Raw genomic sequence first — 24306 nt, 5'->3', positions numbered from 1 at the left:
TATAAAGCTTATCTGGATTTAAAATTAGCTTGCCCTTAAAAACAATTCATAACTTTTCTTATAAACATGTTTACTCCTAGTCATTGTAAAAAGACGTTTCTTTTTTGCTGAGTCTATATATAAAATAATAATTGTAATTGATAGCAATTTTTAAAGGCAAGTAGAAACTAAGTCAGAATATGAATTCTCCAAACAATGTCATTTATACTAAACAATCTTAGTGATTAGGTATTAATTTTTAGTTATGAAACTTTGCCATCATGAAACTTTACTGTTATTAATCTCTCTGCTTATGACTGACAGTTTTGATTTTTGATATTCAAGATGAAGATGTTACGAGTACATTTCCCACACAAATGTGAAGCAATTTAAATTTACAACAACATTCTTTCAGCACACACTTACAAAACACCTTTAATTGCCAGTAGGTAGTGTAACACGAGTGGCTTGCAAGTTAGTAACGTTACATTACAAATACGGACTTCTTGTGTAGAAAATACCAATCACCGCCAAAATACAATAATAATGGGATAAAAGGATGTATTCATTGGTGTTTGGTAAACACGTAACAAAGGTAATTACACAATCGGCTGCAGTAAGTAGAAAACTAGCAAGTGATACGCAATGCATTACGAAAGGGATAAACAACACCGACGATACGGAACCATGAAAACGCCTGTGATAGGACGGATGACCCTTCAGCCAAACGCTACAGCCAATGAACGCTCGATATCCTATGACGCAAACAGCTTTGCATCAAATCATTGGACACAACTCTATCAATCATCAGACGTCACTTTGCCAGTTCAATGAAACTCCGAGTAAAGCCATTGGTCAGTCACATTGACGTATAACCGAAAAGGTCCAGCGTGATTGGTCTTAGCAGCTTTCAATCACACGTTTCGCTCAATCGGGCGCCTCCTCCCACCCACAAGTGAATGACGCACGAGTCATGTGTTGTTTGTGCTGTGCTCCGTAGTGTACACACAGGGCGCAAGGAGCAGATTGGTAGCCCGCTAGGAGGATCTACCGATAATAGATCGGGTAAATGTGGTCATGTTGCAGTTGCTGGCATTGAGTTCTAGGAGCATTGACTGGGATATTTGCTTTTCATGTGGCGGCCGAGAGAAGCTCAACACTGAAAAGACTTCAGCGCGCCGCTTGAGACACGGTTCCCCCCAAACAAACATGGGGTCTCGGTCTATAAGTATGAGGTAAAGTGACCTTTAATCTCCTATCTGATGGCAAATTTCGCTAACTACCAAGAAGGCAAAGCCGCTATGTTGATGCTGGAAACGCAACAGCGGGCTATCGGGACTAACGTTAGCGGTAAACCTGCAACGGCAAACGGCGACATCTCTGTCGGGGAACCCCCTTCCGTACTGGACGTCGGCGGCGCTGCTTTTCATCAACCGAGTGATCAACATCAACAGCACCTGGAATCACCGGCGAGGAAAGGTTCCACGTCCTCGTCCTCGTTTAACCGGGCGTACGAGGACTCTGCTGCGAGCAACACACACGCTACCTCTGGTTCTCCAGCTGTGAACACCAGCTCTGCTGTGTCTGACGAAATTAGGAAGTGCGGTTATCTGAGAAAGCAGAAACACGGCCATAAGAGGTTTTTCGTCTTGCGGGGGTCGAGTCAACTGGGGCCGAGCAGACTGGAATACTATGACAGCGAGAAGAAATTCCGAAACACCCTGCGCTCGAGCGCCGCCACTGCCGCCGCCTCAGCTGGCGCCTCTCCCCCTAAAAGAGTGATCTATCTCTACCAGTGCTTCACTGTGAATAAAAGGGCAGATTCAAAGAATAAACATCTCATTGCTCTGTATACTAAGGATGAATACTTTGCAATTGTTGCTGAGAATGAGCAGGAGCAGGAGGAGTGGTACCAGGCGCTCAGCGAGCTTATGAGTGAGGGGAAGAGGGGCCACCTGGACGCGGAAGAGATTGACGATGGATACGGTACTGTGACCCCAGGGACTGACTTTAAGGAAGTGTGGCAGGTGAATGTTAAACCAAAGGGCTTGGGCCAGATGAAGAATCTAACTGGTGTGTATAGGCTCTGTCTCTCTGCTAAGAGCATCCACCTGGTGAAGCTGAACTCTGAGACGCCTTGCGTGAACTTGCAGCTGATGAATATCAGACGCTGTGGCCATTCGGAGAGCTTCTTTTTTATTGAGGTTGGCCGCTCTTCTTCTATAGGACCTGGGGAGGTTTGGATGCAGGTGGATGATTCTGTGGTGGCTCAAAACATGCATGAGACCATTTTAGAGACCATGAAGGCGCTGAAGGCATTTACTGAGTTCAGGCCCAGAAGCAAAAGCCAGTCTTCTGGCACCAACCCGATGGGCTTTATCACCACGCGACGACATTTGGGCAATCTGCCGCCCAGCCAGACAGGGCTCCAGCGGCGGTCTCGGACAGAGTCTGTGGTGGGCACTCCATCTAGCAGGAAGAGCAGTGGAGCGAACGGATACCGATTCCGCACCTCCAGCGAGGGAGAGAGCACAATGAACCGTCCCTTTCGCTCTGTGACAGGTAGCCTTATTCATCTCAACACAGCCCGTGCTAACCTGAGCCGGCAGGAAAGTAGCAGTGGGGCCGGGGGCCGCTACATTCGTGCCCCACCAGGCTCCTCTTATCATGCCCGTTCAGCCTCGCTGCCAGTGTCACACTTCCCTTCAACCACCAGTCCGATCAGCATGTCTAGCAGCAGCGGGCATGGCTCTGTGTCAGACACCATCACTCGCCCCTCCAGCGCATCCATTTGTGGATCCCCAAGCGATGGAGGTTTCAACTCATCTGACGAGTATGGCTCCAGCCCTGGAGACTTCCGCTACTTCAGAGTACGCAGCAACACCCCCGACTCCCTTGGAAACACACCACCCATCCGTGAGGAGCACTGCCTCAATGACTACATGGCTATGGGCTGGAATCGTGACGTGTTCGGAACGAGCGGGGCTGAGGCGACCCGAGATGAGAGTGCTGATGAAGATTCACGCCCGGGGTCTTTAAGGAGGCGGACGACCTCCTTCTCCAGGCAGGTTGGGGGTGCAAGTGCTGCTGGAGTAGCTGTTTATCAAAAGATGACCCAGACCACCTTCTCGCTGGACGAGGCTGTGGCTGAGAGTAGCTCTTGGAGTGGCAGTGCCCAGACTGTCTCTACCTCCTCCTCCCTCTGCTCTGACTACAGCTCCAGTTCTGAACACAGCCAGGACCGGCCCCCTAGCCTGCGGCCTGCTAACGCTCCTAAGGATGATGGGTACATGCCCATGATGGCAGGTGTGCTGCCCTCCACTAGTGATGCAGACTACATGCCTATGCAACCAAATATCTTCCTCTCTGCCTCTCCACAAATCCAAAGGTCTGCTTTAAATGTTCCTCAGCACACAGACTCTCAAGGCTATATGATGATGCTCCCAGGTAGGAGTGGGGCTGCTGACTCCCCCCTCCCCTCCAGCCCTGACATTAGCAGACGAGCAGAGGCACAGAGAGCCTCTGACTGCCCCAAGAATGCAGAATACATGGATATGTCTCAGAGCAGCTCCACAGCTAATGCTCAGAAGGTTTCCACAGATAATTATTATGCCTTGACCACTCCTGGTGTCCCCAAGTCCTACAGTCCATATTTCTCTCTCCCTCGCTCATACAAAGCACCATCCAGAGACCAGGTTGAGCATGATGATTATGTCCCTATGAGTTCCCCAGCGAAACCAGTCTACATCTCCCCCACAGCCACCCCAGATCGCAGTAGCAGGTGCCCACCTTCTGAGTCCTCTCAGCATAATAGCTTCACGGACCGCCGTGCCGTTCGGCCGAACCGTCTGCCCCTAGGAAGGCGAAGTCACGGCTCTCTGAGAGCATGTGAAGCTGCAGTGCGGCCTTCCAGCCCTGGAGAATACATGAATATTGAATTTGGGGATCGGCCCACATATACTGCCTGCCCGTTGTCTGCTGAAGGTTCTCCATCAACCCTCAGTATCAACCGGGAGCAGCGTAAGTCCCCTCTGCCGCAGGACTACATGACTGTCGAGGTGGCTGGACTTCCACCTAAGAGTCGGTCCCCTCGGCCCTCTCTGGTTGCCCCCTGGAATCCTCCTTCATATATCCGGCCCTCCTCATCCTCCCACTGCAGCGGGCTCATGGTGGGTAAGCCTGACGACTACACAGAAATGTCCTTTGGGCCTGAGGATGAGTCGAAGAGCCCTACAGCCATGCTTGAGCACCTGTGTGTTCTGGAGCAACAGTTTTTCCCTTTCAGCCCCCCGACTGAGCCCAAAGTTGTCCGTGCTGATCCCCAGGGCAGGCGGAGACACAGTTCAGAGACCTTTGTCACATCTTCGGGAGCGTCAGGGGGAAGTGGCTCAGACACCAATGGCACCGTACCTAGCAATGTTGGGGCTCAGCAGGTGGGCCGCAACAAGGGACAAAATTTTGACTGCGTTTGGATTGATAGCATGACATCCAGTAATGATGTAATGCTGGGAACCACATCAGATAGAGCAAATGCCCCCTCTGTGAGGTCTGCAAGGACTATAACTGTGGAACACCAGAATGGCCTGAACTACATCGCCCTAGACCTGAGAGATGATCTCCGGCCTGGGAATGCTCATGATGCGCTTCCCTTGCCATCCTCCAGCGCTCCTCCCCTAGAGAACGGTGCCTATGCCAGCATAGATTTAATGAAATCTGAGGAGTTTACTGCAGTGTCTAAAGGTTAGCAATCTTTAATTTGACTCTTAATTGTTTTTCTTGACACAGTCATGTCTCTTTAAAATCATGTCTCATTCCTTTATGAACAGACTTTCCATCCATACTGCATTACGATCTCTAAAAAATATTTTTTAGTAAATTAAAAGGGTTAGTTTACCCAAAAACTTGATATGCTTTATTAATTTACTCACTCGTGTGTCGTTCCAAACCTGTATGAGTTTCTTTCTTCGGTGGAACACAAAATATAGTCCATATTCTCCATACAATGAAAGTCCAATGTTGTTTGGACCCTTTTGACTTTAATTGTTGGGGCAAAACTGTCTTCTAAATATCTTTTTTGAGTGTGTAACAGAAGAAAGTAAGGCGTAGAGGTTTGGAATGACATAAGGTTGAGTAAATTACAGAATTTGTCATTTTTGGACAAACTATACAAAACTTTATTGTAATGGCCCCCCTCCTCTTGCCATCTCCTCCTTTTCCAACTCATTTGCCCAAAATGTTTCTTTTTTAAATTTTAATATCCACTTTGTTTAGGGACTGCTATGTACTTGGCTGAGTGTGTGTTGCAGCAGGGGGAGTGAGAGAATGCAGTGAGAAATGCAGTGTTAGTGAGTCAGTGTTCTCAGCAAGCTCTAGATGACTCATTTGTTTATCGTAGTTGAAGCAGAGATAGATGTATGTGTGTGTGAGAGAAAAGGTTGGTTTAAAGCTTCTGATAACTTTCTAGCATCTCACCCTCTCTCTTTTTCTCATACCTTTATTTTTCATTGGCAAACAGCACTTTTGTAGATGCATGACTCAGGTGATGATACACAGGAAACTTTATTTTCATACAGCATTGCCAGCCAACTAGGGCAGCATGATATTGAAAAAAAAACAGACATTGTAATAGTTTGTTTTTCTGTGATATACATTGCGATATGAAAACATTACTTGAATAGCTCTATTTGGGAAGAATTAATCATTCCAGAATGATTGGGTTGACTTTTTTCTTTCTTTTTTTTTGGAGTGAATCTGCATAGAAAATAATTAACAAATTACATGCATAGATAAATACAATAGAACAAAGATACAAAGGAAATAACTGTGCTTTGTTTTTAAGGTAAGTCTAACAGTATTCAGGTACATCAATTGAAAAATCAAATGTAAAATAACACAGCTTATTCTTCACTGTATAAATTAAAAACAATTAATCTTTGTTAAAGCTACAAAAGTGATTTTCTTTGTATTTTGTTGATTGATTTGTTGAACATTGCCACAGACAGCAGCAGGAATATTAGGCACGAATCCTATATAATGATACACATCTGTTTTCTTTCTCAATTGTTTAGTTCACATAAGCTAGGGGTGTCCAAACTCAGTCCTGTAGGGCCACTGTCCTGCCGAGTTTAGCTCCAACTTGCCTCAACAGACACACCTGTCTGGAAGTTTATAGTATACCTAGGAAGAAAGATGGGCATTTTGGTATAATTTGCATGTGTGTCTATTCAAGCACAAATAGACAAGGAGGAGAACAGAATTCAGTGTTTGTATACTGTCTGTGCTGTCTTTGTGTGCCCATAGAAAACAGCGCGCCAGTTCCGAATTGAGTTCTCTTTCATGTCTTCTTACACTCGAAAGGTTTAAAATAAGTTTATCATTTGCACGATCCCTATACTTGACATCACACATCCTGTGATGTGACTATCGCGGATACACACATCGCAATATTGATGCTAAAACCAGATATCATGCAGCCCTACCACCAACCATCTACAGAGACTGCTGGGTTAAGCTGTAACATTAAGCATAAATTGCATGGTATGTCATTGGCTGAAGGATTCGAAATACACTGGCATGATTCTGGGGGCACTGCAGGTAGGCTACTATGCTAATAGTCTCCACTAGTTGTTGCTGGCTAGCTAATTTCACACAAACACCAAATAGGTGTCCATCTGCCATAACTTTAAACAAACAGGTTGTCCCCACCTAAACTCACTCCATCGAGTCAATGTTGAGTAGTGCTCAGACGAAACCCATAAATGTTATACAGGGAGTTTGACATGCTGATGGTTTACTTGCAGTTGTCTCTGCACATCTTGTTGGTATAAATAAATTTACATTGAAACACTTACACACTTCATATATTTTTAATTTAGCTAATGTTGTTTGATATACACTATTAATCTATCCATCTATCCCATTTATTTATAGCTATAATGTGACCATTTATGTTGCCTTTCAAAAGTTAGCATATCATCTCAAAAGTGAACCTCAGTTTCATATAGGCCTATGGATTGCATCATCTCTGTGTGGCCTGTATGTTCATTGTGTCTGTACATGCCTGCCAGCATAAGGCCAGTAACAAACTACATAATTCCAAACCTTCTTACCTGTGTCCATACTACATGTCGGTCTGGGTAGTTACTAGACTTTACTGGATTTTTGTATGATAACAGGACTTGCTGTGATATTGTTTGTATGATTGTTAGTTGATTTTGTCTACTTGCTAGTCATGGATACTTTTTATAGGAGTCATGGATATTACAAAGTATGAGTGAAGCCAGGTGTTGGTACCATGCATGTTGTACAGTTTCATGTTTCAAGCTTGTGCATGTTTTGTTGGCTCATCCACTGGTTTCTTTGATGTGGGCTAATAGTCTCAGCATTTTGCAGCATGGGACATGTGCTGCAGGAAATGCATCAGTGTCGAAAAATGTTGTTCTTAAGCCTGCTGTGTTCATCCACCTGGAGAAACTAGGATTCAGTCCAGCCAGTTGTCTTCCTCTTAATCTCTCTCTCGCTCGTGCGCGCTCTGCTCTTTTTCACCAGTATTATTGAACTCTCTTTCAATATTTTTTTACTTTATTGTACCACAGTAGTGCCATGTTATTCTTTAAAGTACCTTGGAGTACAATGGTATGTGAATGTGGAAATCATTCAGTGCCAAAGTACTATTTTCTCTTTGGGTGCGCAGTGGTGTTCTGAAATGAGGAGGCAAAGTCCACAGTGTTATTTCATGTAAATTCATGTTCCAGTTACACGTAATATTGTCACATTTTCCAGGTTAAATAAATAAACATTACTTACACTATAAAAAAAATCAATACGCTTCTATTTTGCATTAATATTCAACAATACTGTTCCATTTTATAAAACCAAGTTTAAATCTAATCAAGCAATTGCTGCATTGTTAGATTTACTCAAAATTAAAAAGTATAAGAACACAGTATAAGAACAGATGTAATATTTCATATATATTCTATTTGCTGCTTTTTTATTTGTTCTGTTTAATAGTCGGCTTGTTTTTGGATCATCTGTCATCAAAGCTAAACATTTAATTTCACCAAGCTGATTTTGATATCTTAAGCGCGTGAGTATTATACTTTTATTTTACTCTTCCCATTAACAGCATTATTTAACTATTCATTCAGATCGCTTTGTGGATGCAGAACATGCATTAATATGAGAGTCGGGATTTATCATGTAAACAATATAATAGGTCAATCAAAGCATGATGGAGGCATTGCCTCCTCTCACATGACTTAGGGGGTCTGGTAAAGGTGCTGTTTGTAAGTTTATGACTGTACTAAAGCAAAAATACTAGGTCTGGGTATTGACACAAATTTCACAATTCGATTCGATTTCGATTCACAAGCTTGCAATTCGATTTCGATTCAATGTTGATTATTTTGGATATCAGGTACAATACAAATCTCTTAACTAATGCTGTAAACTATGGGAGTCAGTTGTAGGCTAGCCTATAGGCTTCATTAGCCTTCTATAATATTGAAGGTAAACATTAACTGATGTATACAAACACTTAAATTAGACTTTTATTTATTTTTATAATAATAAAGTTATATGAAATATAAACATTTAAATGGTGCTGTCATAAAGACCTGCCAGATTTATTCAAACATGCATTAAAAATGTATGAACATTAAAAATTATAATGAATATGTTATATGGTGCATTTATTTAGCAAAATGCTCCTCTCTAGAGTTAATTTTTCTAGCTGACTAACGAGTTTATGGTCACTGGATATGGTTTTTCTGAGGTACAGTACAGGCCAAAAGTTTGGACACATTACTATTTTTAATGTTTTTGAAAGAAGTTTCTTCTGCTCATCAAGCCTGCATTTATTTGATCAAAAGACAGATTTTTTTAAATATATTGTGATATATTACAATTTAAAATAATTGGTTTTCAATTTATTATACTTTAAATTATCATTTATTTCTGTGATGCAAAGCTGAATTTTCAGGATCATTACTCCAGTCTATCACATGATCCTTTAGAAATCATTCTAATATGATGATTCATTATCAAAGTTGGAAACAGTTCTGCTGCTTAATATTTTTTCATAACCTGTGATACTTTTTAATGATACTTTGATGAATAAAAAAAGAAGCAAATGTTTTAAAAATAGAAATCTTTTGTAACAACAATATACACTACTGGTCAGTAATTTTTTTTCTTTCTTTTTTTGAAATAAATCAATACTTTTATTCAGCAAGGATGTTAAATTGATAAAAAGTGATAGTAAAGAAGATTTATATAATTAGAAAATATTTTTTTATTTTGAATAAATGCAGTTCTTTTTAACCTTTTATTCATCAAATATATTAGGCAGCAGAACTGTTTCCAACACTCATAATAAATCAGAATATTAGAATGATTTCTAAAGGATCATGTGATAGACTGGAGTAATGATCCTGAAAATTCAGCTTTGCATCACAGAAATAAAGGATAATTTGAAGTATAATAAATTGAAAACCAATTATTTTAAATAGTAATAATATATCACAATATTACATTTTTTTTTTCTGTATTTTTTATCAAATAAATGCTGGCTTGATGAGCAGAAGAAACTTCTTTCAAAAACATTAAAAATAGTAATGTGTCCAAACTTTTGGCCTGTACTGTAAATGTGACGTTACATGACATTGTTTACAAGCTGATTTACTGACGTCTTTCCACGGTTGAAACACTGATTGAGCGATTCCATGTCACATGATACGGATTTGGATAAGTTGTACTTGTACTCTACCTTTTAACACACTTTCAGATGCTCATTTCATGTTTATTTAGCTCGGTAACTGGTATTATTAAGGCAGAAGAGAAGATCATGTGCGCTCCGCCCTGCTGCTCTTGAGCTGAGCCGCGCCAGAGCGATCTCACGCCACAGCGCCAAAACGGTATGTGTTTTTGAATTTCGTAAGAAAATGGATGTAATTTGAAATCTGAGACTTTGTTTCATATCAATAGTAACAAAGCACAAAGATCATTGCGATTTATTGGCTGGGATGCGCGCTACAATGTTACATTCATTCATCAACTAAAAACAGGATGACTAATCGATTCTTGGGATTTAAGAATCGATATCGGTTCGTAAAAATGAGAATCGATTAAAATCGAGAAATCAATATTTTTTTTACCCAGCCCTAAAAAATACCATAATATCTGTGCAGATATTTAGGAAACATGCTGAGTTCACGTATTGTTTCTCTAAAAAACACTTCTTACCCGACCTAAAAAGCCTCCGCACCCATCTAAAAATCTCTGAGCGGGAGCATTAAAACGCTATATCAACTCATCATAAATCAATAAATCAACTCATCAACTTAGTATGTAAGTCTCCTCGTATTCCATTGTGTAAATTACGCTCAGTCCTGTTGTGTGTCTTCAATCTGGCAACCCGCGTGAGCGTCGAATCTGAGCAGGAGGGGCCAGGGGAATTTGGACGGCAGTACCCATATCAACCGTGAGCTGTCAATCTCACATACTGCACTCAATGAGCTCAGAGACGCACTGCCTCTCACGGTAACTTTAATTGTTGGTGTTGCTGTTCGACAGTGTCACTTTAGAAAAATTAGTGCTTTTTATATATATATATATATATATATATTAGGGGTGTAACGATACACAAAACTGACGGTTCGGTACGTCCCACGGTTTTGACGTCTCGGTTCGGTTCGGTTCATTTAGGTGGAGTGGGGGGTTTAGAAAACTAAAATTGCTTGTTTTTTTGTTAAACAGTGCTTTAATGAACAAATTGTGTCCTTGTCTTTAAATTAATTCAATTACAAGTAAACGTTTCGCAAGGATAAAAAAAATCATCTGCTAATGCTGTAAACTATATAGGAGCCCTTACTTGCACATTACTATAACATTAAAGCGTAACAACAGAGCCTAGACTTTTAGCCTAAATTCAGTTGCTATTTATTTTTAGATATAATAATAATCAACACTCAAGTAACAAATTGTATGAAAACATGTAAACTGCACATAAGGCAGTTTTTACATTAACATTTTTACTCTAATTTATTATTGAAATATAATAATTTACACAGTTGCTGTCATTTTCATGACAGATATTTTAAACATACATTAAATAATCAAGATGTCATTAACAGGTTAAGTAAAATATAATATATAGGCTAATATAGTGCATTTATTTAGTGAAAGAGTTCATTTCCTTAGCAAACCAATAAGCTGTGGACACTGAATGACTTGCCTGAGGTAAATAAAGCTATGTGAAAAACTAAGCGTTTTATTGACGTATTTCCGCTGTTGAAACACTGACTGAGCGATTACACGAGTTATGATGCCTTTCAGTAAGTATACTGTATCTTTCAACATACCTTCAGGTGTCCATTCATGTTTATTCTGTAACTGAGGAAGAGAATCGCGTTTACTCGCGCTCCGCGCTGCCGCTTTAAATGAGGAGTCACGCCACATCAAAGAGCGCCAAAACGACATTTAATGTTTGAATTTCGTGATCAAATAGACAGAATTTGAAAGATTACACCTGGCTTATTATCGAATGTAACAAAACACTGAGCTTATTGCGATTAAATGTGGTTAATGGTGGTTAGGCAACGCTGTATTCGTTGTGTACACATAAGACATGAGGTGAGGTCCAATGAGCCGGGACAGCAGGGGGCGGGGCGGGCGTGTTCGGTACGCCATGAGAGTATCGCGATTCGTATCGTGGGTGGTGTATCGCGGTTTTTCGGTTCGGTTCGAATATCGTTACACCCCTAATATATATATATTATTTTTTATATATATATATATATTTTCATAATATTTTCAATGTCTTTGTGGATTTTTGTACTGTGGATTTTTTTGAAAGAGTGTGGAAGAGGCACTGCCTACCTTGTCTCGGGGGAAATGCTCCTGATTCTGCTGTATCACGGTCATGACTCTGCGCTTGGGTTAAGAACTCAAAGTTAGCTGAATCTGTTTTTAAACACTGCTGCTCTGAATGATCTCGCCCCACTTCAATTTGTGAGGGAAAACACCAAGTATTTCACTTGCACAGATATCCTTCACTCAAATAATTTTCCACATGTGCAAACCTTTTCACCTTTTCACACAAATGCAAGTGAAGTTCTTATATTGTTGAGCCTTGGCCAGGGTACTTGAGTACTCCAGACTTTCTCTCCTGATTAGTCTTTCTTTCCCCATTTCTATGTCTAGTATTTCTGTCTCTCCATCTCTGTATTTCTTTTATAATTTAGCCACTCCAGTAGTGTTGAGGAATCCTCAACCACAGCAGCACAAGCAGCTCAAATCAGCTTCTGACCAAATCAATTCAAAGACCTTAGCCATCATTCTTATTACTGGTAGTTTTCAAAGGTGCTGTAAGCTGTTTTCAAATGCATTCAATGTCCATACCACCTGACAGATATCTCTGAATGGGCACCTGTCTCTGTGACAGCTCTACACTGGGCAAAGAGGAAGTGGCCTGCCCCTTTTTTGCCAGTAAGAAACACTCTAAAAACATTGTACAAGTTAAGGTTTAACGAGATGTCTTTGCATGTAGAGGTTTTGGAAGGAGTTTGTTAAAGTTATCAAAATGGTGCAACTTGGTGAAATTGCTAAAAGTCTGACCTGTTGTGGGCAGGGTCAACTGAGTGTGGCACTGGTATGTTAATAAGGCAATGTTTTGGCTGTGCTGGTACCGGGGTCTGTCTGAATATGGGGTATGCACGCTCTTTGTAGTGTTGGAATGTAAATGAGCAAATGCATAGCTACACAGGAATGCGTTTTAATCACAACACATAGCGCTTTTCAGAGCTCACTCTTGGACTCACACATCACGAGGTAAACAGCCAAGGTAGCAGAGAACAGGCCCGTTTGTTCTGTACTAAATGGTCAGATCCTCCAATTGAGTGGAGAAATGTTTGAAATGGTTATTTTAGTCTCTGCTGCATATCTAATGTAGTCTTGTCTGATCCTTGTCTGCGTTTCAGTTTAAAGCCTCGTTCTGTTCATTCCCCTTGCAAAGACGTACTGTAATGGTACTAGTGTTGCACGGTGCACCGATACTTCAAAAGTATCGCGATTCTCGGAAATTAAAAACGTCACGATTCCTAAATGTATTAGTATCGATACTTCTAAGAATGACCGCGTTCCAGATTTGTAAGAGATGTAGGCCTATTTCATGTTGGTGTGTGCATGCGCACGCTTCCAGTGCCTCCCTATGGACGTCTGTGTTTTTTCTCCTCACGCACGCAGCAAAGAAGCTACAGCTGTCATGTGACAAACACTACAGCGAGATGGCTGCATGTGCGAGCACAAGTGATGCTGTGGCCGCCGGTCCACGACTGGTAGAAAAAGATGACGCGAGGAGTGAAATATGGAAGTACTTTGTCTACCTTGCTGACAGTGAGGGCTTAGCTACCGATAAGTCGAGACCTGTTTGTCGTCAGTGCTACAAACAAATGCAAACAAAGGGAGCCAACACCTCGAACCTGGCGAAACACTGTTTCTTATGATAACTGTGATAATGCTGCTAAATTTTTTTTTTTTTTTTTACCTTGAATGTCATTGCTCTAATTTATATTTATTTTGATATTTCATATTTTGTTCCAATGTTTAATATATCTGCTGTTCATATGTTCATTTATTAGTGTGTTATATGATTAGAATGTTGTCCCGGTTTTAAAATGAAGCACAGCAATGATATTTGAGAGTGTTTCTCCCTTTTCAGGAAAAGTATCGAAACTTGACTTGGTATCGGTATCGGTATCGAAACAATAATTTTGGTATCGAAACAATAATTTTGGTATCGTGACAACACTAAATGGTACCATGTTACAATGAAGCTATCAGATAATATTGTATCGTATTATATTATTGATGTTATTTATATGATACTTATGAATATTTATATTTATTTATATATTCACTCCCCTCGTATTTATACAGATTATATATATATATATCTGACACGCTGCATATTTCAGAGTAAAGCCAAAGCACCCTGTTAATTTTCAGTTTCGATTTACAGTCAATTTTACTCTGCAAGTGCTGTGTTTGAGTTGATGATAATTTGGATTTGGGAATGCAACATGCGCCAACCATCTTCCAAAATTCGTAAAGAGAATCGTTTATAAACCTGTTGTCAACATAGATCAGGTTTTCCTTCTTTTTTGTCTTTAGCTGATCACATGCCTGCATGATTCTTTGTCTAAAAACATGGAATTACCATAGTAATGTTTTAGTTAGTGTCTGTTTGTGAACCTTTATGAAAATGGCTTTTATTGGCTATATTGCTGCTGGAGCTACAGTCTGATCGATCTCAATGTGCATGTATGGCTGGTAATAAGTGATAGTTACAAGTTCAACACTGTAACTATTATATTTTAGTGTTTACTAGGAATCCATTCTATTTAAATTTTTTTCTCAGTTAGCTGAATTGATCATATTTGGATCAGAATTAGCAGTAGAATTTTATACTCCATTTTGAAAAGCATACTTTATATTTACTCTCTAATAGGACTTAATTACAGGTACAGTATTTTCTTTATTAGGCACAGTTTCAGGTGTCGTTGTTGAAATGTGCTATTAGCGGGTGGCATGATTAGTTTGTCCTGTAAGCGAAAATGTGGATACTAGTGGAGTTACTTGGGAAATCCCCTTATTTAGATAATTATGTGCATATGAACCCCATGAAGTGACGCACTCCATATAGTTTAAAACTGCTTTTATTGCTCCACAATGTCATGGCTATAGTCTTTACCTCATTGAAGTAACCATAGTTTTATTTGAAAGTACTATATTATTTCTTTTTTGTACAAGTTTTTAATATTGGCAAAATTACTTTTGGATGCAAAAAGAGTCTAAAAGTTTCATGTATATAATAAAGTGCGTTTGTGATGGGAGATCTCAGTCCTCTGTTGAGAAATGAGCTGTGCTGGGCTAAAGTCCTGCTCAAGAGGCATCATGTCCTGTACATCACATATGCCTATATTTACAGCGTTATTTTGAGAGCCCACCTTATTTACGACCATGGCATGTGCTGAACAGTATTGCTCTTATTGCAGGAAATGAGGACTGCAGGTAACAGGATTCTTTTCCTGTGTTAAATTCTGTTCAAACACGCACAAACTTGCATATCCCTTTCATGCTTTACAAAGCGAATGAGAACAACTATACACAGACCTTATTGTAGAAAATGACTTTTTATCTTTCTTTTTTTTAAGTCTTTGACACGTTGTATGCAATTGCAATCTGCTATGGCATAAACATAAGAGAAGCTCCCTTGTCAGAATGGGATTTTAACCAGAAAAATTATATAATTATGTATTCCGCAAATGACTTAGACTAACTTAGCATTTAAAAGTTTAGGGTCAGTAAGATTTTTTATTTATTTATTTATTTATTTATTATTAGTAGGCTACTTGTGTCCTTTAAATTATTAAAATGTTATTACATTGATCAAAAGATACATTTATAATGTTAGAGATGCTGTTTATAATGCTGTTCTTTTGAGCTATATTAATTAAAGAATCCTGGTTTCCACAAACATTAAGCAGCATCGCTGTTTTCAACATTACATTGATAATAATAAGAAATGTTTCTTGAGCAGCAAATCAGCATATTAGAATGATTTCTGAAGGATCATGTGACACTGAAGACTGGAGTAATGATGCTGAAAATTCAGCTTTGCCATCACAGGAATAGATTACATATTAACTATATTCAAATGTAAAAGTTTAATAATATTTCTCTATTTTTGTTTTACTGCATTTTTTATCAAATAAATGAAGCCTTGGTGACACTTCTTTCATGAATCTTACCAACCCGAAACTATTGAACAGCAGTGTACGCTCTTTTTATATTTTTTTATTTTTTATTTTTTTTAATCAGTTTTAAAGTAGTCCTGTATAATTAGGTTGTTTTAGGTTCACCTGACCATGATCAGATGCAGTTTTTAGGGGCTGATTTTGAGGTGATGTATTGCTGTAGACCAATATTGTTTGTCAGTGATTGTGGATGAGTCCGTATCAGCCTTTAGAGTTCAACCCCCATTAGTTTACTGGTACACTGAGTTACTGATCTACGTTAAGACCGACTGAAACTTTGACCCTATACACAAGTAAACAAGTTTCCCCTCCCTAAAGAGACCTTCACCCCATGTTTGTGTGCACAAACATTAGTAGATCCATGTTGGTTTTCTTTAACTATAGACATGCATAAACAAACCCAAGCCTTGTATATCAACCTTTTAAACATTTCGCCAATGTGTTGAGGGTAAATTAGAGCGCATAAGGCAGCGGTGGATTGCAGTGCGTGATGGTGTTTGGCACATGTTGAGGTGTTCTGTTGAGTACTACATTAGCTATCACATGAGCTTTTTAAAAACCTATGGACCCAAATTAGGGTTGAGAGATGACAGGAATGTTTTAGTCCAGAACATGGTGTGCTTGGCTTGAGAGTGTTATGCACAAACACACATGCTCACACCGATTCTTCCTGCATAACTATTGTATTTATGACTTACTCGACCAGTGTTTATTGTATTTTAATATCCGGAGTGTTCTGGTTACATCAAAGGCGAATCAGAGCCTGCCTAGCAACCACATCATAAACCCCTGTGCGGCAAACTTTATTATCTGTCCTGTCTCTGTGTCTTTTTTTTCTCTCTCCCTCTCTCCCTCTCCCTCTCTCCCTCTCCCTCTCCCTCTCTCCCTCTCCCTCTCCCTCTCCCTCTCCCTCTCCCTCTCCCTCTCCCTCTCCCTCTCCCTCTCCCTCTCTCGATAGATAGATAGATAGATAGATAGATAGATAGATATAATATCTCTCTATATATATCTTCTATATCTATTTATTTATATATATATATATATATATATATATATATATAAATAGATACAATATCTCTCTATATATATCTCCTATATCTATTTATTTATTTATTTATTTATTTATAATCTTTTATCTCACTCACTTCATATAGATTCAGCTTCAGCCAGTGTGTGTGTGTGTGTGTGTGTGTGTGTAACATGCCTCAGTCCAGCATCAGTGTAGCAAAATACAAGTTGAACTTGTAACCTATTAGGAATGCATGTTTGGCCAAAAAAATATATATATTTATTAAATAATGATATATTAATGTTCATGCTAATAATATCTGGAAGTATGACTTTTTTTGTGTGTAATTTACAAGTGATTAATTTGAAAGAATACTTTATTTTTATTTTTATGAAATGTAATACTTTTTTTCAGCAAGGAGGCAATACATTTATCAAAATTGACAGTAACGGTAATATTGATACAAAAGCCTTCTATTTTAAATAAATTCTGTTCTTTTGAACTTTCTATTCATCAAACAATCACGAAAAAAATTATTACAGTTTTTGTTTTTAATTTAATACGAAATGCTTCTTGAGCAGCAAATCAGCATATCGGAATGATTTTTCTGAAGGGTCATGTGACCCTGAAGACTGAGTAATGATGCTTAAAATTCAGCGTAGCCATAATTGCATATTTTCAAATAGAAAAGAGTTGTAATTGTAGTAATATTTCACAATATTACTGTTATGTCACTGTTTGTTTGTTTGTTTTTTGATCAAATAAACGCAGCCCTGGGGGTGCATTGAGTTCTTTCAAAAACATTAAAAAAATACCCACCCCAAAACTTTTTAATAATAGTGTACATTAATGGACAACACAGTTAGCACATTACATAAAGATTTACTTATTGCAAAGATACATTCACCTTTTGCAGCTTACAGTTTGGTTCATTTACCTGCTTGTCTCTTATTTTAAGACTGTTTCCTGGCATAGGTGGCTTAGACAAGTTTAATCCCACCCATTGTCCTCTCGTATCATGAATTATGTGGCCAGTCGCCATGGTGAAACGGAGCGCCCTGCAGCAGTTTAGCTGTTTTCGTTTAGAGAACTTTCCACAGAAGGCGATTTGTGTGTGTGTGTGTGTGTGTGTGTTTGCCACATTCAGGTTGGCTGTGATTGGTGTTAGTGGGTCATTCCTGTCAAGGTGAGGCGCTTCAGTGTCTTAATCTCATGATTCGGCTCTCTGTGCCAGTGCAGTCCTACTGGACGATTGACATCCACCCTTCATAAGATCATCTACTAGTGAAAGAAGAGGCTCGCATAGGGTCAGGGGACACATCTCACTGTCATTGGCTGGCAGAACAGCACTGTAAATAGGCTGGAGCAGCAATGGTTACTTTAATCATTGTTTCCCCTGTAAGGCTGGACGATATGGCCCAAAAAATAATCATGATAAAAGTTTTCATATCAGTCGATATCAGTGATCATCACCATAAAGGACTAAGCCGGAATTTTTGCTCGTTAAAAAATAAATGTAACTTGTCAATCACGTTTACACATTGCCTCAAATATTTTTCCGTCATAAAATTCGAATCGGGATAGATTTTTCTGCGTTTTTTTTCGCATCTGTAGCAAGCATTTTGAGAGCATATGCATATGAAAAAAATACATACGAAAATTTCAGACTCAGTGTGCAAGGACCTTAAATGTCAAATCTTTTAATTCTTTCAAGTTTAAAGGCAGATTTGTGATTATTCTAAGTGGAAGTTGTTGAAACCAGGCAGTTAATTGTAATTTTAAACCACTTTATTTTCAGAACATGACAATACTTCACGCTTTTGAATTCTTTACACTTTTCCAGTAATTTTTACTGTATTCCTAGCCTGACGTCGTCATACTCAGATTCTAGTCACAATGTGTATGTTGATCATCTGTCCATCATCGTATAAACCCCGCCCTGACAATTTGATTGGTCTGAACAGCTCTGGTTCAAGCATAGTTGCTCCACAACGGTCCAGACCGAACTTCCCGACCTCAAATGTTGTGGGCGGTTCTAAGTTCGGCTGGCATCCAGGCTACTGTATTCCTTTTTTCCAGTATTTATCCAAAATAAATATCTTAAATTAATTTCTACGTTTCTGCTTCTGCTAACAGGTGATAATTGTTTTAAATCATGAAACTGGTTTGTGTTGTGACTTTGGCAGGCAGTAGTGGTGTAGTGGTGGTAGTAGTAGTGGTAGTAGTGGTAGTGGTAGTAGTAGTAGTAGTAGTAGTAGTAGTAGATTCTGACTACCATTGGTCTTCCATAGTAGCATACATTTAGATCATAACCACAGTTAAAACCACGCATATAGCACTACTATGTAAACAAACATTATTGAACATTTACTGAACTCTTGTTATCGTTTTATCGAGGACAATTATAACGCAATAATTATCGCTATCATTTTATCGCCCAGCCATAATGGCATGCCTGTAATGTCTGATTGGTATGGAGTTTGGTGCCCATGCAGATGCCATTCACTTTTTAGGACTGTTTGAGAAGATGGATGGCACAGATCTATTCCAGGGAGGTGGTTAATATATAACATTTGGCCTACCAAAAATGGCCACCTTAATCTTGTGTGCAGGTAGGGGTGGTGGTCAGGTTGTGGTCGTCGCTGTGGGGTAATGATTGCACCAAGGTTAGGAGGAACTCTGTGACCTTTGGTACCCCATCGGACCTGCCCTTGAACAATGAACCAGTGGCATTCCTGCCGCTCCAGATGCCGCCGTGCGCACTCATGCCCACATTGCCCTCATGCCCCATTGTTGGGTCAGACAAAGCCCTTTATCAAAGGCACTGTTTGTGTGCACCAGGGTCAAAGCAGGCCACCGTACAACCCCACTGCTCACCAGAGCTGTAAAGGGATAATATAGATGGCAATGAAAGGTGAAGGGCACATGGTGTTATCCTAAGATGAGACGGGTAGGACATGGTAAAATTGGGTAGAGGATGAATGTAAAGAGTCATGTAAATGAGATAAAGGTCTTGCTTACAATAGTTTAATAAGTGTTATTTTGCTGTATTGTTTCACATTCAACAACTTTCAGTATTTTTGTTTTTTCAGTTTTAGACGCACAAATGTTGAATTCTTAGAATGAACTTTATTGTATTTTATTGCAAAGGAAACAATGTATTATTGATACATATTTCAACCATAAATATGAAATGTTGCTCTCTTTTTGAAGTTCCCCAAAATTTGTGTTTCTGGGTTAACTTCCATATTTAACCACCTGGACACAAGCTTTTTGGTGGATTTATTTATTGTTTGCCCTCACTTGGTTCCTCCTTTCAAACAACCAATGTAATAAAATAATCTGCATGCAAAGCTCACGATCACTATTAGTTGATCTTTTGACACATAAAGTTGTATATAATCGACAATATGCTTAAAAGTTTTAGGTTGGTAAATTTGTTTTTAAAAGAAGTCTTATGTTCACCAAGGCTGCATTTATTTGATTAAAAAATGCAGTATTGTGAAATATTATTAATCCAAAATAACTTTTTTTAATTTTAATATGTAATTTATACCTGTGATGTCAAAGTTGAATTTTCAGCATCATTACTCCAGTCTTCTGATTTTCTACTCAAGAAACATATCTTTTAATTATCAATGTTGAAAACAGTTGTGCTGCTTAATATTTTTGTGGAAACTAGGATAATTTTTTTCAGGATTCTTTGAATAAAGCGTTCAAAGGAACAGCATTTATTTGAAATAAAAATCTTTTGAAACATTGTGAATCTTTACGGTCACTTTTGATTAATCTAATGCATCCTTGCTCAATAAGTGTTCATTGTATTTATCCCCAAAGCCTTTTTTTCCCCTTCTAATTATTGGGATTTCATTCATTTTGGACTTTATTGAAAAACTATTGACTAATTAATTAGAAGTAGTTTTTTTCCCCCCTCACCTTATCAGTGTAAGCTTCTCATAGATTTACTGTTTGTTTTGATGTGAACTAGGGCTGCACAATATATCGAAATATCGCAAATGTATATATCAAATATGCATATCGCAACAGCTTGCAATAACTGTGGTCATGAACAAAAGACAAAGAGAAAATCACTTTTTATGCTCCAGTAAACTGCTGTTCACTTTCAGTAGTTGTAGGGATGTTTTCTTGTCACAAAAATAATGTGAAACGCGTATGTAGGTTATATAATTTTAAATATATTTGAAAGATGTTTTAAGTAAATTTTACACACTTTAAAGCCACAATATGTAACTTTTTTGCTTTAAAAATAGCAAAAATCACTATATCTATGTTATATATATTTTTTAGTTGTGTACTTACATTATCTCGACTGTTTCCAACAACTTTCAAACCAGATGAAATTTGTATTTAATTCGAGAAACGTCCCGTTTCTTTATTTCCGTTTTGTCGCCGTCAATGGCGTCATATCCGTGTTGTCCCTGGTTTCCGCTCGTACTGCCATGGCAACCAGAGCTATGAACCAGAGCCCTCTGATAGTAACCAAAGCGACTGACGGTAGTTCGCAATGTCTATTTGCACGCTGTTGTTGTTTCGTTCAAACATTATGGACCATGGCAAGCAGACTTTGGATACAAAAGGAGAACTAAAACGAGAATCAATATCAGCGCGGTGTTTTCGAGATGCCTAGAGCTCCCATAGACAGTATATAAACGAGAGCTCCACGTCCGAGACTTCGACCGCTTCTACATGTACTTTATTAAACAGGTGAGCACATTTACATAAAACTAATCAATGTTTAATAGCTCAACATGATGAAATGTTAGAATATGATCTGTGTGTTATTCTAATGTTGATCTAGCTTACTGCTAGTCTCATGCAGACAAACTAACACAGAATAACATACATTCCAACAACACATTCAAATGCAGTTTAGTGTGATAGTGTAATGTTAGCCCCAGTGAAACAACGCTGCGTTACCTCACAAGTTTAATTTGTCTAATAAACTGACCTGTGACTGAGTAGTAATTCTGCACTCGCGTGTAACGTTAGTTCGGTAGAATGAAATGTCCTTATTCCTTATGCGGGACTCGCGTCGCGTGTGGAGCTGATAGCTGTCTCTTAGCAATCCCGAACTGCTTCATATCACAGTCATGATAAAAGCATCGATGTATTCAGTCTCATCCATAAACATTATTAGATCCATAGATTAGATCGGTCGGCTTGACGTTGACGACAATATCCATAATTCTTAGCAAATGTTGCGTCATCAAACTACACCTTTGTTATTGTAAATAGGTTAGCGACCCCTAGTGGCGAAAAATTCCATACTGTACGTTTAAGCATTATCATATCGCATATCGTATATCGCATTATTTAATGTTATTGCATTTTTCTTCAATATCGTGCAGTCCTAATGTGAACCTTGAAATCTATTTTGTTTGTCTTCCTGTTTTACTCAACCCAATATTATTAAGCTGACTGCAATCAAGCGCAATAAGCTGAGAAAGAGAACTGAATTTGGGACAGCATACATCTGAGAGGCGGCATCTGTGCTCACGCTTCGGCTGTGTGTCCGTCAGTGAAAACAGTGGAGTCCTTTTTCGCAGCTTATTGTGAATAATAACAATCGTGTCTAACGTGTCAACTTTTAGTACTGCAAAGGTAAAGTGTAACACTTGATATTTGATATTTGAAATTTATATATATATTTTTTTTTTTTATTGTGCAAGGGGTGAAATTACAGTGAGAACAGTGTATGTATATACAGTGAAACAGTGAAATATCAAATTGGATCTCAACGGAGCAACAGTTGAATTGTTTAAATTTCTGAATAGAGATGTATGTTTGTGTGCTCTATATAGCTAATGACATTAGCATTAATAATATTATCAACATAACAACATAACAACAACAACAACAACAACAACAACAAAAAAAAAAAAAAAAGAGGGGAAGAAAAGATACTACTGTCACCATTCCGACAACTTATGATAATGATAGTAACAATAATAAAAATGATTATATCAATAATTACTACCATTATTTCCACCAGCATCATAATATACAATAAATAACTAAAGGCAGTAGCAAATAATTATCCCAAATATCCAGTCGTGTTATGTTTTGTCATGTCTCCGCACTGCCAACCACAGCCTGTAGGATGTGCCCAGAACGTGCCACCCATCAACAAGGGAAGATACCGTAGAGCCCAGAACACCCCAAGTACCCTGGCAACTCCCACCATCGCAGACAAGCCGCTACCACCAAATTGCCAGCCTTGGCCTAGTTAATGTGACAATGTTCCTAATCTAATATGTTGCATTAAAATGAGACATGGCATGAAACACAGACCCAGGGGTAGCCAGTTGATGGCAAGGCCCGAGTGGAATTCTGACCTCTGCCACCCCTGTGCTATCTAACCTCGGTCAGAAGTAACGCACCATGCTTTCCCTGTTCTATATGTGTTCCTATGTGTTTCTATTTTTTTTTTTTTTTTTATCATTATTATTATTATCATCATTATTATCATTATTATTTTTTTTTTTAAATAAGAACAACTAATTAGATGCATTAAAAAAGACAATAGTGTTGCGGCTGTCCAAGCCCAGCCCAGAGCACCCCGGGAGCAGGCCCCACAGGCATCCCCACCCTGAGAAAAAAAAAAAAAAACCCGGCCCAGGGACCATCATGTCTATAGGATAGCAGGACGGAGACACGACAAAATTTTGTATAATCAATACGATTACTTTAGTAATACTATTTATGATAGTAATAACAACAATAACAACAATAACAATAACAATATCAATAACAAATAATAACAATAATAATAATATCATTATCATTAACAACAACAATAATAATAGCTGTAATGGCATCATGGCAGAAAAAAAAAAAAAAAAATTTGGAATCCTATAATGAGAGATAATATAGTAATAAATATGTCAATAAGTATAGAATAACTAAGGTCAAATAAATAAATAAAATAAGATGTCAAAATAAAGCAATAACAATAACAGTAATATATATTTATAATCATACTTATATAACAATAATCCTTATAGTATAGTAGTAGTAATGCTTCTTATAATAATAATAATAATAATAATAATAATGATAACAATAATAGTCATTACTACCATCCTCATCATCACTAATAATAATAGTGTATTATTGAGAAATATAATTGAATGTTTGTAATATTTATTTTAATCATATACCATAAATAATTAGTTACGGTGTGCATCTTGTTTTGAATAAATATGTACATAGTAGTATTGTTATCGTATTATAATATAGTATTATAGTAAATATAGTATAGTATTATTAATAATATTGTAGTAGTATTATAGTATCATTTCTTCTCTTGATAGGAATGTGAGAAGACATGAGGAAATATATGTAAGAATGTTTAAGAATGTTCGTGGCATCAGCTTCAGTTTAGGTCGAGGTTGAAATAGTTGAGGAATGGTTTCCAGTTTTCCCTGAAGGACGGTATGTCACCGTTTTGGAAAGTTGTGATTTTTAGTAAAGTTATGA

At 38.4% G+C, this 24306-nt stretch overlaps 1 protein-coding gene and 1 long non-coding RNA gene across 2 annotated transcripts in view; one reads left to right on the top strand and one right to left on the bottom strand.

Moving 5' to 3' along the window:
- The first annotated feature begins 955 nt into the window (after nucleotides 1-955).
- irs4b (insulin receptor substrate 4b) overlaps nucleotides 956-24306 on the top strand; it is a 35296-nt gene continuing 11945 nt past the window's right edge. Inside the window, exon 1 of the mRNA XM_082162287.1 lies at nucleotides 956-4719. Within this exon, the coding sequence (XP_082018413.1) occupies nucleotides 1242-4719 (3478 nt within the window). The 5' untranslated portion in view covers nucleotides 956-1241. The remainder of the gene's footprint in view (nucleotides 4720-24306) is intronic.
- Nucleotides 20330-22461, bottom strand: LOC309493142. The gene is made up of 2 exons (XR_014203815.1): nucleotides 22101-22461; nucleotides 20330-21036 (listed from the first exon to the last, which is right to left on the bottom strand). It is a non-coding gene; the product is annotated as an uncharacterized lncRNA (long non-coding RNA).

The sequence above is a fragment of the Leuciscus leuciscus genome (assembly GCF_965113295.1).
Source record: "Leuciscus leuciscus genome assembly, chromosome: 2".
In the NCBI taxonomy this organism is placed as follows: Eukaryota; Metazoa; Chordata; class Actinopteri; order Cypriniformes; family Leuciscidae; genus Leuciscus; species Leuciscus leuciscus.
This window is presented reverse-complemented; position numbering and strand designations above follow the sequence as displayed.